Below are 16584 nucleotides of genomic sequence, written 5' to 3'. Positions count from 1 at the left end.
TCAATAATCAGTCATATTGATGTGTTATGTCCTTTTCCTGAACTGCTATGGAAGCACGAAGTACAAAAACCTATAAAATATGTGCAGAAATCCTTAACGTGTTACTAAACATGATAAATGCACTGGAAAATAAGAAACAGTTATACCTTTTTCATAGGACTAAAATAACTCCCAGATTGTGTCAGGGAATCTGTTTTAGAAACACACTGCAGACTACAAATGGCTGACTGATATGTTTATTTCAGGAAAATTAAAGTGGACGGAATGTGACATAAAGGTAGCATAAATAACTTTAATATTCACCAGTAAAATAAATTTCAATTTAAAAAATAAAATATTAATGTAATGAGATTATCACAGATAAGAAAAATATATGTAGATCAATAATAAAGAACACAACAATGAAAACAAACTATAAAAACACAGAAACAATAACATAGAGTACAGCTTGATATGACCACGGAGGTCTAACACTCAGCAGTTGGGGTCAAGTATGGATGCAACAATGCAGCTTGATTCAGTTAAGATTATGACTAAATATTTGACACAGCACAGGTTTCAAAATAAATGTGGACAAAGAACTTAACATTGCTAAATTGGTCATTATTTAAGTATACATGTACTATCAAAGTATCCAAGCACTCCATTTTTGTGGCAAACAAAGCTTCATGTTTGTTTATATGGATCACTTTGAAAACAGGGGCAGCCGACCAACACAAGCTCTATAACAATATTATTACTGGGTTACTTTTAGTCATAAGCTATTTCAATGAGATTGTCAGTAAATACAATTGCCTGTTTATATCATCTGCAAAATCAATAAGATGGAAGGTTGCATTAAAATATACTATTAACTTAAAATGGTATCCACAAAAGACCATTGTGAGTGGCACATGCATAATTTTGTTTCAAAATATTATTCATCCATAAGAGATTACAGACTCGTGTTTTCTAAAAACGGGATACTAGTAGATTATTTAACAATAATTTAAGAATTAAGTAAATTACATAGATAGCACAAGAAACTTTTAAATAAAGGGAAATAACTCTTTGACCTGTATTCAATTTAGTCCATTCGGAAGGGAACTTTGAAAATATATTCTGATTCATCCACTTTTGAATCAGAAAATCACTGTTCTCCCTAACATCATAATAAGTTAAGCTTCATATTAGAACAAAAAAATTGTGGGATAAAATTTACTCAGTGCCACGTTTATGATAAGATCTGAATGGCTGTTACAGTCTCTTCTTTGCTACATTGGGTTCAATACTGACATTAAATTAAATATCAAATTTTTGTCCTGTCATTTGTTCATTGTAACCCTGCTAAATCATGGTTGTAGAACACAAATACAGTGAAAAAAAAATTTGTGTGACTCTTTTGCATGAAAATTTGAGAAAGTTGATCTGGTGATCTAGGATTCCAAAATATTTCAGATCTTAGAAATTAAAAGGGGCAATATACCCTCTTTGAAAAAAAAAGAAAATTTCATATGCATTTTACAAGCTGAAACTTTGTGTTACGGTATAAAAACATATATTTCAGAGCTTCTTAATAGGAACCAATAGTGGGACAGACAAACAAATGGACAGATATAATAATTAAACTTTTACTTGTCAAGCTAGGTTACTGTGTCAATAAATAAATCTTGATAATCCAGTGGAAGACTTAAATGTGAAAAGCTCATGATGAAAATCAAAAGGAATAAGCAAACAAAAAAAATTTATAAAGCAAATGTTAATGAATATATCAGTATACTGTTTCTTAAATGTTTGAAAATATATATGATAATCAAGTCACAAATACTGTGTAGAACCAAAATAAAAATGATATTAAATGCATGCTTTAATTCCTGTTTCTGGATATAAACCATAAGGAATCAAATTCATTCAGAACAAAGACTAGATGGAAATAGATCACACACATGAATCATTATAAAAAACCAATGATGAATGAAATAAAAAAAAATTCAATTTGACATTTTTCTTCAAAGAATTCAAGACATTTTAAAATCACAATTTTAAAAAGTAATACTAGTTCATTCACTATTAAAACAAAGATGTGTCAAACTTATGAAATGTATGTAAAAAAACCTAATTTATCCAAACAGACTCAGATAATGCTGATCATATTTCATCATATAATTAAACAGCCTGCAGAATAATAGCAAATGATGACAATAGTTATTGGTACCACTTTTCTGTTCAAAAAGATAAAAAAAACTCCACTTTGCAAACAAAATGTCTAATACAGAAATAGACATTAAGGTCAAAAACTAATTATCCCTGCAATAAATAAAATCAAAACAATAAAAAAAAAAAAACATAGGATTGAAAATTTATAATTTCTCACCACTAACATCACAAAAATAGACTTAATTTCAAATTAATTAAAAAAAAAAAAACTTTTTTCTCCTTATATAATGCAAGCTGTTGAGAATATTTAACTGATTTGTGTGGAATTACACATTTCCTATCTAGCAGTTGGAACATAAATTCTAATAGGATATGTTCTATCCATCAGATCATCTGGAGGATAAGGGTTTTTAGTAATTATAAAGTATTTAAAGTTTGAAGTTCTCAGGTCATTAAACCTGTTCTTGTGGTACTCTGGACCATCTGATTCTTTAACCATCTTCAAATAACTGAAAAAAAAGAAAATCATTTATAATGTAAAATCTACAATGAAATGTGGTAGATGCAGATTTCACATTTATTACATGATTACCACTAAACCAAATAGTAGACATTAAATGATAATGCTTTTCTGATGTAAATGCCAAATACAATACAAGTATCAACATATAAATAAGTAACTGTTTTACTACATATGTCACAATTAAGTCATTGGTCATGTAAAAATTGAATTATCTCCCCTTACCATCATTTATTTAATGTCCATATATCGTGCCTTACAGTTGTATAAAGATCAATCCATGCACAAAATATTGTAAACTGGAAATAGTAATTACAAGACACATTTGATGTAACCCTTTTGATCCCTATATACCCCTTACAAGGATAAAAAGCAGTCTATATTTATGAACCACTCATTTTTATATGAAAGATGTAGTCCTTTTTTGCGTAAACAACTAAGATCATGGTCTAAACAATTTCTGCAAGAATTGCTGTTCAAATCAGAAAACTCTTTGAACTTTACTTTCAGTGAAAACACTACTTACTTATCCTCCTGTAGAATACTTTTATCCATAATCATGTCCATCAGACCTTTCATGATGTTGTCAAACATATCAGTAACAGTGTCAAACATATCTACCTCCATCATATCCAAAATAAATGGTTTACCAAATCTAAATAGAAGATGCAGGACATTAATTTGTAAATTACTGCATACCATACGAATATGTCTGAAAACCAAGAAATTATCTATGAATGGCCTTGGTATAAATAAAAAAACAAATGTAAACAAGACTCACTTAAAAATCCCCCCCCTGCTCCCCCATAAGTATAAATTATGTCATCTAACAGGAGTTAAAGTTGCTTTGTTCTGAAATCAAACCCCACCATACATCATACCTATATAATGCTTCTGTTAAAATATCAAATGTCTGTAATAAGCAGTTGTAGAGAAAATGGAAAGGAACCTGAAATACTGTAAGCACACTCACAAAAACAATACTCCTCTTCAAATGAAGTTACATTCCTCCCCCCCCCCACCAAGTTCAATTTTTCCCTTTAGGATTCTATGAGAATAATTATATTTCTTCATGCACATCTACATATGATCCCCAAACTTCCTATAAAATTTCATTAAATTCCTTTGAGCAGGTTAGGAGCCATTGCACTTTCAAGCTTTTAACATGTAAAACCCAAAGGGTTGATTATCTCCCTTTGAAGTCCTCAAACAGTAACTTTATTCCTTCATGCACATCTACATATGATGCTCAACCTACATATGAAGTTTCATCAAATTCCCTTCAACAGTTTATGAGGGGTTGCATTTACATTTACCTTTATACCTATATACTTTGTTTTGCAGGTGGTATAAAAAGTTATGGAATGACAAATGGATGGACACCATGACCCTATCTTTCTCCCAAAAAATGGGGATATAATGACAATAAAGATAAAGTAGAATATTAATGCAGGTTTTACCTAATAGCACCCAGGAGTGATAGTCTTATCCTGTCACCTTCCATTTGTTTGGGACTTAAAGCATTAACGTAGTTAGTGTCTCTGTATCGGAGAAAAGTTGCTGCTTGTGCTGTGGGATCTATAATCAATGGCCATCTACAAATAAAAATAAATGTAAAAACTATATTTACATTTTTTTTAGAAAATGATATAATGAAACAAGAGGCTCCCAAGAGCCTGTATTGTCACCTGGTTAAATTTTGTCTTTCAAGTGCAATAAATTTAACAAGGAAATGTCCAACAATTTTGAACCAAGAAGACTTTGTTAGGACTTATAATCATTTCAGCAATTGAAAGTTTCTTTCTATCTATTATAGTTTTCTAGATATTGGCTAAAAACTGTCAAAAAAAAACGTCAATTTTCATCTATCAAGGGTTTGACAACTTTGATCCTTTGGAGACTTTTGTAGGCCTTATAATAAGAGACCATTTCAGCAATTGAAAGAATTTGGCTAAACCTAATGGTTTCGGAGATACATGTATAATAAGTGCAAAAAAACTACTGTCTAAACGCTATGTTCTATTTTTAGTAACAGCAGCCATGTTTTTCGACGGATCAAAATGCCCCACATCAGTTCTATGCAAAATACCTCGATGATCATTTTTACCAAGTTTGATTCAAACTGGTCAAGTAGTGTCAGAAGAGAAGAGTTTTGAAAAATTGTTAACAACGACAAGGTCGATGAGGACGGATACCAAGTGATGAAAATAGCTTACATGGCATTTGGCCAGGTGCGCTAAAAATGGGGAATAGAAATCCTGATAACAGAAAAATAAGAAAAATGGAGTTCTATTAAAATAGTAAACAGAATAGTATAATCCATGACATACTTTCTCGAATCCTTGATTATAATCCATGACATACTTTTCTGAATCCTTGATTATAATCCATGACATACTTTTCTGAATCCTTGATTATAAATCATGACATGCTTTCCTGAATCCTTGATGATAATCCATGACATACTTTCCTGAATCCTTGATTATAAATCATGACATGCATTCCTGAATCCTTGATTATAATCCATGACATACTTTCCTGAATCCTTGATTTTATTGCCTACATCTCTGAAGAGGACATCATCTATTTCCTTCACCATAACCTTCAGACCAGGAAGTTCTTCATCACCTGCACCTCCTGTAATTAAATGAAAATTAAATAAACTAATCCATTTTTGTATTTTCCTGTGTTTGTGGTTATTGGTTGGATTGCTTATTTAATTTGTTTTTGTCCAATCAGAACTTGTTATGTTATATTTGGTACCTGTTTTAATGTTATGTACATAAGTAAGTTCAGAAAAAAACAAGGGATGGGGTAATCCCAAGAATACATTTAAGTTTAATGAAGAAACATATGACAAATATTCTTACAATCATCCATAATTTCAAATGAGATGAGCTTAAGCCAAATGTTTTCTTTATTGTGTAGTCCTTTTGAGTTTTAACACATACTTAATCACAGATCCTGTATTAAAAACTTATGCAGATAATTCCTAACTTCATAAAACTTCAGAAGACTTTAAACTACATTTGTACCAAAAATTCTTTGATATAAAATACTAACCATCTCCCCCTTTCTGTTGTTCTCTTAGTTTCAGTTTAGCCTGTGACAATTTATCTCTGGCCTTTTCAGTATTCATTTTTACAATTTCTACTTCATTTTCAGCATCATGTATAGCCTGTTTAGATATTTAAGTATTGCAATCATTAGGAAATCCATTTAAAAACATTAAAAATAAGAAGTAATCATGTAAGCAGTCTGCATTTAATATTTATACTGCTATGTAATTATTTCATTAAAAAATAGTCTTCATTTTGAAATGGGTTAACTAGAAATATATTTAAATACATATAAAATTGTAGTTTTGTAATAGAGGATGAAGCCCTCATAACCATAATCCATATAAATATGATTAACTGTTGACTTCAGTCTGACAAGAAATGAAAAAAAAAAATTCTTGCATATATGTAGAAATAATTAGACACATATGTAGAGATGATTAGACAGTTCATGCAGGATTTGAAAACTGAAATGACTATTCTTGTCAAATCAAACATAAAATAAAACTAAAAAATAAGGCATAAATGGAACATCAGGTGATACTCTGCCATGTAATGATGAAAAAAAGGGGAAAGGCAAAATGTTCAAAACAGCCTTATATGAAAACTACATTTTGAATTTTGCTGAAATCAAAATTAAAGTTAAAAAAAAATCATTGATCTGTTATGGTCATCATCTGGAAACCATCAAGGGATTGATGGACATACACAACTTTCCAGAGGGTATCACTTAATACCTTGGCACTTCGTATGGTGGGATAGAAAAATAACATATATTTAAAATAACAAGTATTTGATACAATAATTATTGTCTTCTAACATACCTGGACAATTAAATCCATTTTCTCAAATCCCTTATTCATAGCTTCATCATGATCAGCTATTCTCTTCTCTAACTCACAGTAAGCATGGTTAAGCTGAAAATCAATATAAAAGTTAACTTAAATTTGTCCCTAAAAATAATATATCAGATAGTTTCCAGTTCAAAACACATTCATCAAAATACACACACAAAAACAAATGATAATTGATAAATCTCTATGTGATCATTAACAACTGACCAATCATATAGTTGTCATTAAAATCCTAAAAATGAGTTTGTTTTTTATCAGGTTAAAAAATTATTTGGCAAAACCTTTAAGCTATAACATCACTCTGAGTTCTATGATTACAATCCCATTTTTAAGCGATACAAAGTACACAAACCTGTTTCTGCATGACATCATACTCTTGTTTGGCAATGTCAACTTGTTTTTCAAGTCTACAATTAAATAAATATTTCAAATAAAAACATATGAAATTTTGTGCATTAAATTTATAAAATAATTACAATGAAATACAGTACAATACTTCTATAAAAGCAATTATGGACCCTCAAAATGAAGTAACATACTGACATTCATGATTCAGGTTACAAATGGACATATAAAACTAAAGGACCATACAGATTATAGCTTTTTTAAGATTTGACAATTTACATGTATATCCCTGTTTAAATTGATGTGTTACAATCTAGGTAATTAGTTAAGCACTTTTATAAAGAAGCTTCTGTTGAAGGGGGATAATTTTGTGTATGCTTCTGTTTCTATAATTCATTTGTTGTTTTTTCTTTGACTTCAATAGAGAGTTTTGGATAGGAAATAAATCCTATTAACCTTAATTTTCACATCCTGTATTTAAATTTCCACATAAACACAATAAATAAATAAAATATGTTAAATCATAGTTTAAAATTTTGTAAAACATCAACTTTTTATATCAATGGACACATGGCTAGGAGAATTGATACCCTGTGAAACATGTCATAACGTTATAATAAATTACATTGATTCTTCTGCTGCTCTCCTCTGTCTGGCTTCCTCAAGTCTCTTTTCTTTCTCTGAATCTAATTTCTGTAGTAATACTTCTGTCTGGCTAATATCCCAATCTTTTAATAATTGTATTACTCCATCAACTGAAGCTACCTGGAATAAAATAAGTTTTTGAAATTTTCATTAATGACTAACGGGATCTGTTCTAGAATATGAGAATATAACTGCTAATAACGGGAACTGTTCTAGAATACGAGTACCTAACTGGTGATAACGGGATCTATTCAAGAATATGAGTACCTAACTGGTGATAACGGGATCTGTTCTAGAATACGGGTACATAAATACTGATAACGGGATCTGTTCTAGAATATGGGTACATAACTGCTGATAACGAGATCTGTTCTAGAATATGGGTACATAGCTGCTGATAACGAGATCTGTTCTAGAATATGGGTACATAGCTGCTGATAACGGGATCTGTTCTAGAATATGGGTACGTAACTGCTGATAACGGGATCTGTTCTAGAATACGAGTACCTAACTTCTGAAGTTTTCAGCAAGTATTAGTGAGAACCATATTATAAATGATTTACAAGTGAAATGGAACATAAAGATGTAAAATTTCAAACACATAACAAGCATTTTAGCAGATTCACAAAAGAATTTGAAAACCTTGGACACTTGTCTCAAAATGGTTCACTCTTACTGAATTATGTCACTTAAGATAGAATGAGATAAGTTTAGAAAATGCCACATGTCCGATGTTTTAATTTCAATCCCAAGAAGAGGTTACACCAGTTGAAAAAAATTTTTTTGAGTAAAACTGAATTTGACCAATTATTTTATGACATTAGACAGCCTTCATAGTGCACTTCAAATTTTCTGCAGTACCTGTTCTGGATTCATTCCGTCACCTGCATAAATTCTAGGATCAGCTCCATTCTGTAAAAGAACCTGAAATAAAAGTGAAGACAAAAAGTAGTATCTATTCTTGTAAGAAGACTGAAGTGTTAACAATAAAGTACAAATTACTTAAAGCACTTATGAAACCCTACATTACTCCTTTGAAGTTTAAAGAAATAAATAATAATAAAAAAAAAACAACATCAACAGCTGAAGACGGTTAAGTATTGTCTAGTCTTAAGGAATATAAGTGTTCAAAACTTTTAAAATTTCAGCCAAAGTATCAATGAAGTGACCTTTAATTATGAAATGGTTGTGAAAGTCAAGATATTGGTTAATATAAAGTTCATTATGTTGACTGCCTTTATAGAGAATAGAAATTTTTCTACAAATGTTATGGGCTTTTATGATAAAAACATGATATGATTAAGTTCACCTCTAAACTTTAAAATGTTTCATAATTTAACTGATTGAACTTCCTGGTATAGTAAGTCAGTATACTGATTGTACAGCACAAATTTTGAACATCAGTAATTAGTGAGTTCTGAATCTCTTTTAATACTATAATATTTGTTCCCCTATGTATATATACCAGTGTACATCCTTTAAGATTAATTTAATTTTAAAACAAATTATTGGAACTTTCATGAGCTAAAATGAAACCAGCTTTACCTGACATGCTTCCAAGTGACCTGCAAAGGCTGCTCTGTAAAGTGGTGTTCTTTTAAACTGTCCTTGTGTATTGGGATTGGCCCCTCTATCAATCAACAATTTGATTGTATCTGAGTTTCCACCATCTTTATTTGAAACAAATCAATAACAGAATGTAAACAAAACATGTTTAACTGATGCTTTTCATTTTTCCAAAATTAATTTTTTATAGCAGCACATCTATGCAACCTATCATATACCAACTTTGAATTTTTTGAAGATTTTGTAGATATCTATATTCTCCTTATCAATTTTTCATTGCAGCTTTAATGTAGCATCTGTCAGAATTTTGTCTACATGTTGTAAATATTGGTTTTAGGAATCAAAATTCTGATCAACTTGATTAAAATAAGAGGTAGATGTGGTCTATTTCATAAGTGTATTTTTCTTGGGTCAACATATAGTGAGGCTTAAAGGTATAGCACAGGTCTGTTAATGTTTTTGGTGAAAAAAAAGTACTTTTGCCAGCTATCTATTTTAATTCACAAGAAAAACATTTATACATGTATGACAAATTTGTAGTCCAAATAAAGATTATCCATACTTGCTGCCTCAGATAATGGAGTGTTTTCATTGGCATCTTCACATTCAACCATTGACAACATGTGTCTATCTCTCAAATTTTTGCCAATGACATCATGGCCTACATTATTTTTGTCATCCAATTCTTTTACCTACAATGATAATAAGAACTGTCATTCACAAATTTTAATTTATCATAATAATAGTTGCATTGAAAAGCCACTCATACTTTATTTAATTCATTGTAGTTTAAACAATATCATAACATAAAAGTCATTTATTTTAAATAACAAATTACAGATTTGAAATGTATCAATTCTGAAATAACTTGAATAAAAGTTTTCTACAGGATATGATAGGAGCATCTCAGTATATAATCCAAGAAAATAAATTCTCTGAATGCTTACCGTATCCATGTACCTGGTAAAGCTTATAAACTTACTCTACCAGTGCACCAGGTCTGGCTTACCCTAACAGTGCACCGGGTTAAGAATATATTACAAGTGCACCAGGTCTGGCTTACTCTAACACTGAACCGGGTCAATCTTACCCTACTAATGTACCAGGTCATGCTTACTCTAACACTGAACCGGGTCAATCTTACCCTACTAATGTACCAGGTCATGCTTACTCTAACACTGAAGCGGGTCAATCTTACCCTAACAGTGCACCAGGTCTGGCTTACCCTAACACTGAACCTGGTCAATCTTACCCTAATGTACCAGGTCATGCTTACTCTAACACTGAACCGGGTCAATCTTACCCTAACAGTGCACCAGATCCAGCATACCCAAACAATGTACCGGGTTAAGAATTTATTATGATTGCACAAGGTCAGGATTATCCTATTATTACACCTAGTCAATCTTACCCTACCAATGCATCAGATCATGCTCACCCTACCAGTGCACCAGGTCATGCTCACCCTACCAGTACACCAGGTCAAGATTATCCTACCAGAGCACCAGGTCATGCTCACCCTACCAGTGCACCAGGTCAAGATTATCCTACCAGTGCACCAGGTCATGCTCACCCTACCAGTGCACCAGGTCAAGATTATCCTACCAGAGCACCAGGTCATGCTCACCCTACCAGTACACCAAGTCAAGATTATCCTACCAGAGCACCAGGTCATGCTCACCCTACCAGTGCACCAGGTCAAGATTATCCTACCAGAGCACCAGGTCATGCTTACCCTACCAGTACACCAAGTCATGCTCACCCTACCAGTGCACCAGGTCATGCTCACCCTACCAGTGCACCAGGTCATGCTCACCCTACCAGTGCACCAAGTCAAGATTATCCTACCAGAGCACCAGGTCAAGATTATCTTACCAGTACACCAGGTCAAGATTATTCTACCAGAGCACCAGGTCATGCTCACCCTACCAGTACACCAGGTCATGCTCACCCTACCAGTGCACCAGGTCAAGATTATCCTACCAGAGCACCAGGTCAAGATTATCCTACCAGTACACCAGGTCAAGATTATCCTACCAGAGCACCAGGTCAAGATTATCCTACCAGTACACCAGGTCAAGATTATCCTACCAGAGCACCAGGTCATGCTCACCCTACCAGTGCACCAGGTCAAGATTATCCTACCAGAGCACCAGGTCATGCTCACCCTACCAGTACACCAGGTCAAGATTATCCTACCAGAGCACCAGGTCATGCTCACCCTACCAGTGCACCAGGTCATGCTCATCCTACCAGTGCACCAGGTCATGCTCATCCTACCAGTGCACCAGGTCAAGTTTACCTTACCAATGTATCTGGGCAGAGTTATCTACCACTGAACCTGGTCAATCATACCGTACCAGAGTACATGGCCAAGCTTACCCTATCAGTGCACCAGGTCAAGCTTACCCTATCAGTGCACTTGGTCAAGCTCATCCTACCAGTGCATATGGTCAACATTATATCATTTTTTTCATAGCTTTTTGTATAGCCCATTCATTTTCTGTGTGTTGGCATCATGTTGCTATTTTTTGTGAGGTGTTTATGATATATTGCTTTTTGATTTTATTAAACCAAATTAAAATGTCATTCAAATCTATTTCTACAAGGTTCATTTCACATTTTATTTAAGTAAAACTTAAAGAAACTGGATACACAGCATGCTGGACAGATATATTATAAACTATGGGTTAATTCATAATTATGAATTATAATCAGCTCTAAAAATGAAAAATGACCCTGACCTCAATACAGAAACAGGAATAAATCATTAAATAGTGCATGAATAAAGATCAATTACTATAGTTTAAAAATCGAAAGTTGCAATACCCATTATAAAGAAACATTCTTTTACATGAAAATAGTCAAACTCCAGACCTTCAAACACATGATATGAGACTAAATTTAATACGTTTTCACTTTTGTTTTCTCTCAATTATGAAAAAATGTGTTAATAATAAGACATGTATTACTTCTTTCAAAATCTGTAGTATTTCTTCATTATCACCATCAAATGCAGCTTCAAGCATTCTCTTTCTTCTTTTGAGTTCTTCAGCTCTTCTTCTTCTCTCCTGTTCTTCCTTTTTACGCTCTTTTTCTGCTTGCTCTTGTTCCATTTGAACAAGTTGTAAAAAGGCCTTAAAAAGTAGATATACATGTACATAGCAGTGTTCTAGCTAGGATTTGAAAATAGAGGGGTGCAGGGAAGAGGGCTCTTTAATGCGTAACATGTATTTTTTTCAACCAAATAGGGAAATTGATCTTAGTTTTTTTAAAGATTTATGTTTGCATTAAGTCAGAAACATCTTCCTTTATTTTTTTTCTTTTCTTGTATGTTTGTGTTCTTATTACATACCTACCAACTTGAAGCGAATGAAGGTGGGACAATGTGTGAATGGACAGTATTGCATCATATTTTGAAAACTGAATAAGGTTTATTGCATTAATATATGCATAACACCCTCAGGGTCCCTTATTGTATTATAAAACCTTTCTCAATTGATCTACTGCATTGTGAAAATATATACTTGTAGAAATATATTAGCCAGGATTGAATTACTAAAGCTCAAAGTCACCCTCCACATCATAGCTGTGATCATACACAATCCTCATTTTTAAAGAATGATATGTAGACAAACTTGATCATTGTTCAAATAGATATGCAGAATTTTATCACTGCGTTTCAGCTGATTAAGGGCTAGTGATTCTGTACATTTATGAAACACTATGAGGTGAAATATAGCAATTTAAATAAAAGAAATACATGTATTTGATATTGCTCCAATTAAATTTCAAAATCTTTTTTAATTAAGAGAACTATTATTTCCTATAACTATCGCAATCAGAACTTTTGGAAAATGTCTTGTACTGTTGAAGATATAATAATGTTTTTTAATATATTGAAATTATGAGGGAGGTAACTGACATTTTTAATAAACAAACATGTGCAACATGCAATTGTTTACAACCGTGGTTCTACAAAATTTGGACTTGTTAACTTAAAAATTTTTGTGAAATTAATTGTGCAGTAGAAATTAATTATTAACCAATGATTGACTGTCCATAAAATGGTGATAGGTCCCATTGGGACCTATTTTCTACTTATCAATCATCATCCGATAACCTTGATCAGCTGATTTATGACCAATAATTACCTGAGGTTTACCTGGGGGTTAATTAGGACAGAATGTAGGTAATGAAGGTGACACTTCTTAATTGGCTTGGGGTACCGATAATTTATAAACTTGAGTGTAATATTAAAGGGACATTCAGTTAATTGTAAATGGGCACTAAGGGGGTACTCAATAGGGGCAGAGGGGCACGGGCATGATTGAGGCGGGGCACAGCACCCCTCCATTGTGCCCTAGCTAGGACACTGCATAGCATTCATAGTTTTGGGTTCTTTTGTTTAATTTGCTGTTCACTTCATTGTATCATTTTTTCTTTATAAAAGCAAATTTTTTGTATGTAAAGATTCAATTATTCAGTATTTTTCACGTAAAATGCAGTCATTTTAACCAAAAATCTTCCACAAATCTTACGTTGGAGATACTAAATTTTTCATTGATTTTGTGGGTAAACAGGTATTAAAATACCAAAACAATACACAGAATAATCTTTGACAACAGTATTATTGCAGGATTATACATGAAAGACTACATTGTATCTTGTTCAGATTTAACATTACAATAATAGAGTACCTCTTGTTCCAATTTGTTCATAAGTTCTTCATAATCTTTCTTTTCTTCTTTTTTTTTCTGTAGAACTTTCTTTGCCCTAAACTGTCTGAATTTAGTCTGTATAGTTCTTGCTGCATCATCTTGTTTAGTCCAGACCTTTTCTTTGGGTTTGTTTGCAGGTTTAGGTGTTCCCTTTGCAGGTGCAGGTCCACCTTTCTTGGCACCTAAAATATAACCATAGTTTTAATATAAAACTACACTTATTTACAGAATGATTATCACAAAAAAATATAGATAATAAGTTGTCCAATACAAATAAGCAGTTCAATAAAAAAGAATCACCAGAAAAGCCAAATCAAACTAAACAAGAATTAATGTCCAACATGCACTTACTTGCACATGACAACAAACAGTATGAAATAACAAAATAGCTTAGATCTGTAAAATTTTTAATTTATGTTGTAAGACAAGAGTGAACTCCTAAAGTCATTCAGATGGAAAAATCAAAATAAAAGATGCTTAATGGCATCATGAGATAAAGAATGTGTAAAAGTTTCATTGTAGTCCATACAGGAGTCTTAGACAAGATGTAGAATAGAACTGACGACAGACAAACAAATAGATGAATGCACCAACAGCATGATCACTATCTTCTTAGTAAATGTACATGAGGTATAGTAAATGATTGTGTAAAAAACCATGTCAATAATTTAAAATAGATGTTTTTTTTCAAGCTGGTCACAGAGCATTTAATTTTGTGTCAGTTTCTGAAAAATTGGGCTGTCCGATGAAGTATTTTAATATAATGTCTTTCAAAAAAACAATCAAACCAAAATGGTAGCGGCCTAAGACAGCATAAATATTTTTATGATCTTAGTTATTCTGACATGATTAAGAAGTTTGCTCCTCATATTTTTTTATGATGCTCCTGAATGAAGCTTCTAGTAAATGGTAAGGAAGTTCAAAAATGATAAAATAAAAATTAAGGACCTGATACCTAAAAAATCTGCAAGATGGCAGAAAAAAGGGATACAGCTATGTGAACTCTAGAAACATTCTTTTAACTTGACTTCATAACAGAATATGAGGAAAGTGGGATCCAAATTTGACTGGACCTAGTTTGAATTTCCTCAGATCCTGCAACCCTCTTCTTTTTAACTGAATGTTGATATGTCGGGTTGGGTGACAGAACAATGTGCCATACAAAAATTTAGATTTGCAGTACAATGTACTGCATTTTAAATGATTTTTGAATTGAGGAGGGTTGCAGGGTTTGGAGGAATCAGGATTAGATCAGACACAGCAGCTGCAAGGCTACTTTGGAAGGGTTTCTGGCCTCACCTGTCTCGTAAAAATATTATGTTTAAGTTCATTACAGCTAGGAAGCTACCTAGAAAAGTAAGATAAAGCTTCCAAAGCCAGCTTAAATTTTCAAATTCTTCAAGAAGTCCAAGTCTCAAACAACGCTAGGTTTTTGAATGTTTATTTTCATATCCAGTATTTATTAATTAGAGACAGACATGAAACCTGAAATGCAGAACATAAGTTCACATCCCAAATTAGTCTAGGAGCCAGGGTTTTTTCCAGGATTTTGAAAGCTTTAGTCATTTTCCCATGAGAAAATGATGACTATTTTAATGGTATATTTTTTAAAGTAGTATTTGCATCCATCTGTGATTTACAGCACTGTGTAAAGACAATAAATAAAACTTAAATGTACATTGCCCATGAATAAAGTACATTTTTCACTATAATGCAAGCATGTCTTCCAGACAATTCAAATAGCATGGGCTTACAGCTCTTCAAGTTTTTTTGTACTTTCAAAGATTGCAAGTGACGAAATGAGACCTGATTATTTTCATCATTCTGAAAAGTCTTCCATCAATGGCAAAAATGATTGGAAAATCACTGCAAACGAAGGATTGTTAATCATTAATATATCTGTATGTGATGTAGCATCTGTAATACATTTGTATTTTGAGATTCTGGAGAAATTCAGCCTCATATTAACATATGAACAAATCAGCTAGGAGAGGAGCACAGTTAGTGCCTATTGGAATGCCAACTTGTTGTTGAAAAACAGCTCCTCCAAATGTGACAAATATGTTATCAATGAGGAAATCAAGCATGTCACAAAACTGCTTTTCTGTGTAGCACACTATACTCCTGTGTAATGTTTCAGAAAAATATGTGGATTTGCAACCAAGAACAACATAATTTTTTTGAATCAGCAAAAGATCTGTGAATAAGTCCTATCAAATGAGATTTCAATTTATCATGTGGCACGCAGATACATACACATGTAATGTATTTATTATGGCGTTACAGAAGTGATTCAGATTTAATCTATCACATATTAAACACATATATTTAAAAACTGGTGTATAAGCAGGTTTCATTCTATCACATGAAAGATGAAACTATCTTCTATAGCATATGAAATAGTGTTCACAAACATTGACGTTTTTTCTTCAAAAAATGTTTCAAGTGGTATTTAATTACCAACTGCAGGACCAGGGCCTTTCTTTGCTGCAGGACCTTTTGCAGCAGCAGGTGCCCCTTTTATGACAGGAGGCTTAGCCGGAGCTTTCACTGGGGGTCTTGTTACTGGTGCCTTTTTAGGAGGCATTGGGCTACTGGTTTAGCAAAGTTCAATATGTGTGTCCTCCACGTTGTAAACAAAAACAAAACAGTCTCGCACTTAGTTATCGAAATGGGAAAATTTTCATTGGTGAAAAAATAATCTTTACAATGACACAATTACGGTGAACAATATTTTT

The 16584-nt window shown here is 32.5% G+C and overlaps 1 protein-coding gene across 1 annotated transcript; it reads right to left on the bottom strand.

The window, feature by feature from the left end:
• Window positions 1-218: 218 nt before the first annotated feature.
• On the bottom strand, window positions 219-16520 carry LOC148629867 (IQ motif and ankyrin repeat domain-containing protein 1-like). Its single transcript, XM_088558732.1, has 14 exons — window positions 16307-16520; window positions 13826-14028; window positions 12098-12262; window positions 9688-9817; window positions 9105-9229; window positions 8421-8483; window positions 7540-7679; window positions 6922-6976; window positions 6540-6632; window positions 5720-5834; window positions 5191-5293; window positions 4117-4251; window positions 3183-3311; window positions 219-2645 (listed from the first exon to the last, which is right to left on the bottom strand). Exons 1-14 carry the CDS (start codon window positions 16431-16433, stop codon window positions 2474-2476), a joined length of 1755 nt encoding a protein of 584 aa, XP_088414858.1. The 5' UTR covers window positions 16434-16520; the 3' UTR covers window positions 219-2473.
• Window positions 16521-16584: the final 64 nt, after the last annotated feature.

Source organism: Perna viridis, chromosome 1 (assembly GCF_037379345.1).
Source record: "Perna viridis isolate PV_CMFRI_1.1 ecotype Kerala chromosome 1, ASM3737934v1, whole genome shotgun sequence".
In the NCBI taxonomy this organism is placed as follows: domain Eukaryota; kingdom Metazoa; phylum Mollusca; class Bivalvia; order Mytilida; family Mytilidae; genus Perna; species Perna viridis.
Note: the sequence above shows the minus strand (reverse complement) of the source record. Positions and strands in the feature narration are given on the sequence as shown.

What these genes read in the sequence shown, in the direction of transcription:
- LOC148629867 (XM_088558732.1), bottom strand. Translation starts at nt 16,433, where the DNA reads ATGCCTCCTAAAAAGGCACCAGTAACAAGACCCCCAGTGAAAGCTCCG. An exon ending in AGGCCCTGGTCCTGCAGTTG is followed by an intron (nt 14,029 to 16,306) that starts GTAATTAAATAC and finishes GTTATATTTTAG; the next exon opens with GTGCCAAGAAAGGTGGACCT. An exon ending in GTCACTTGGAAGCATGTCAG is followed by an intron (nt 8,484 to 9,104) that starts GTAAAGCTGGTT and finishes CTTTTATTTCAG; the next exon opens with GTTCTTTTACAGAATGGAGC.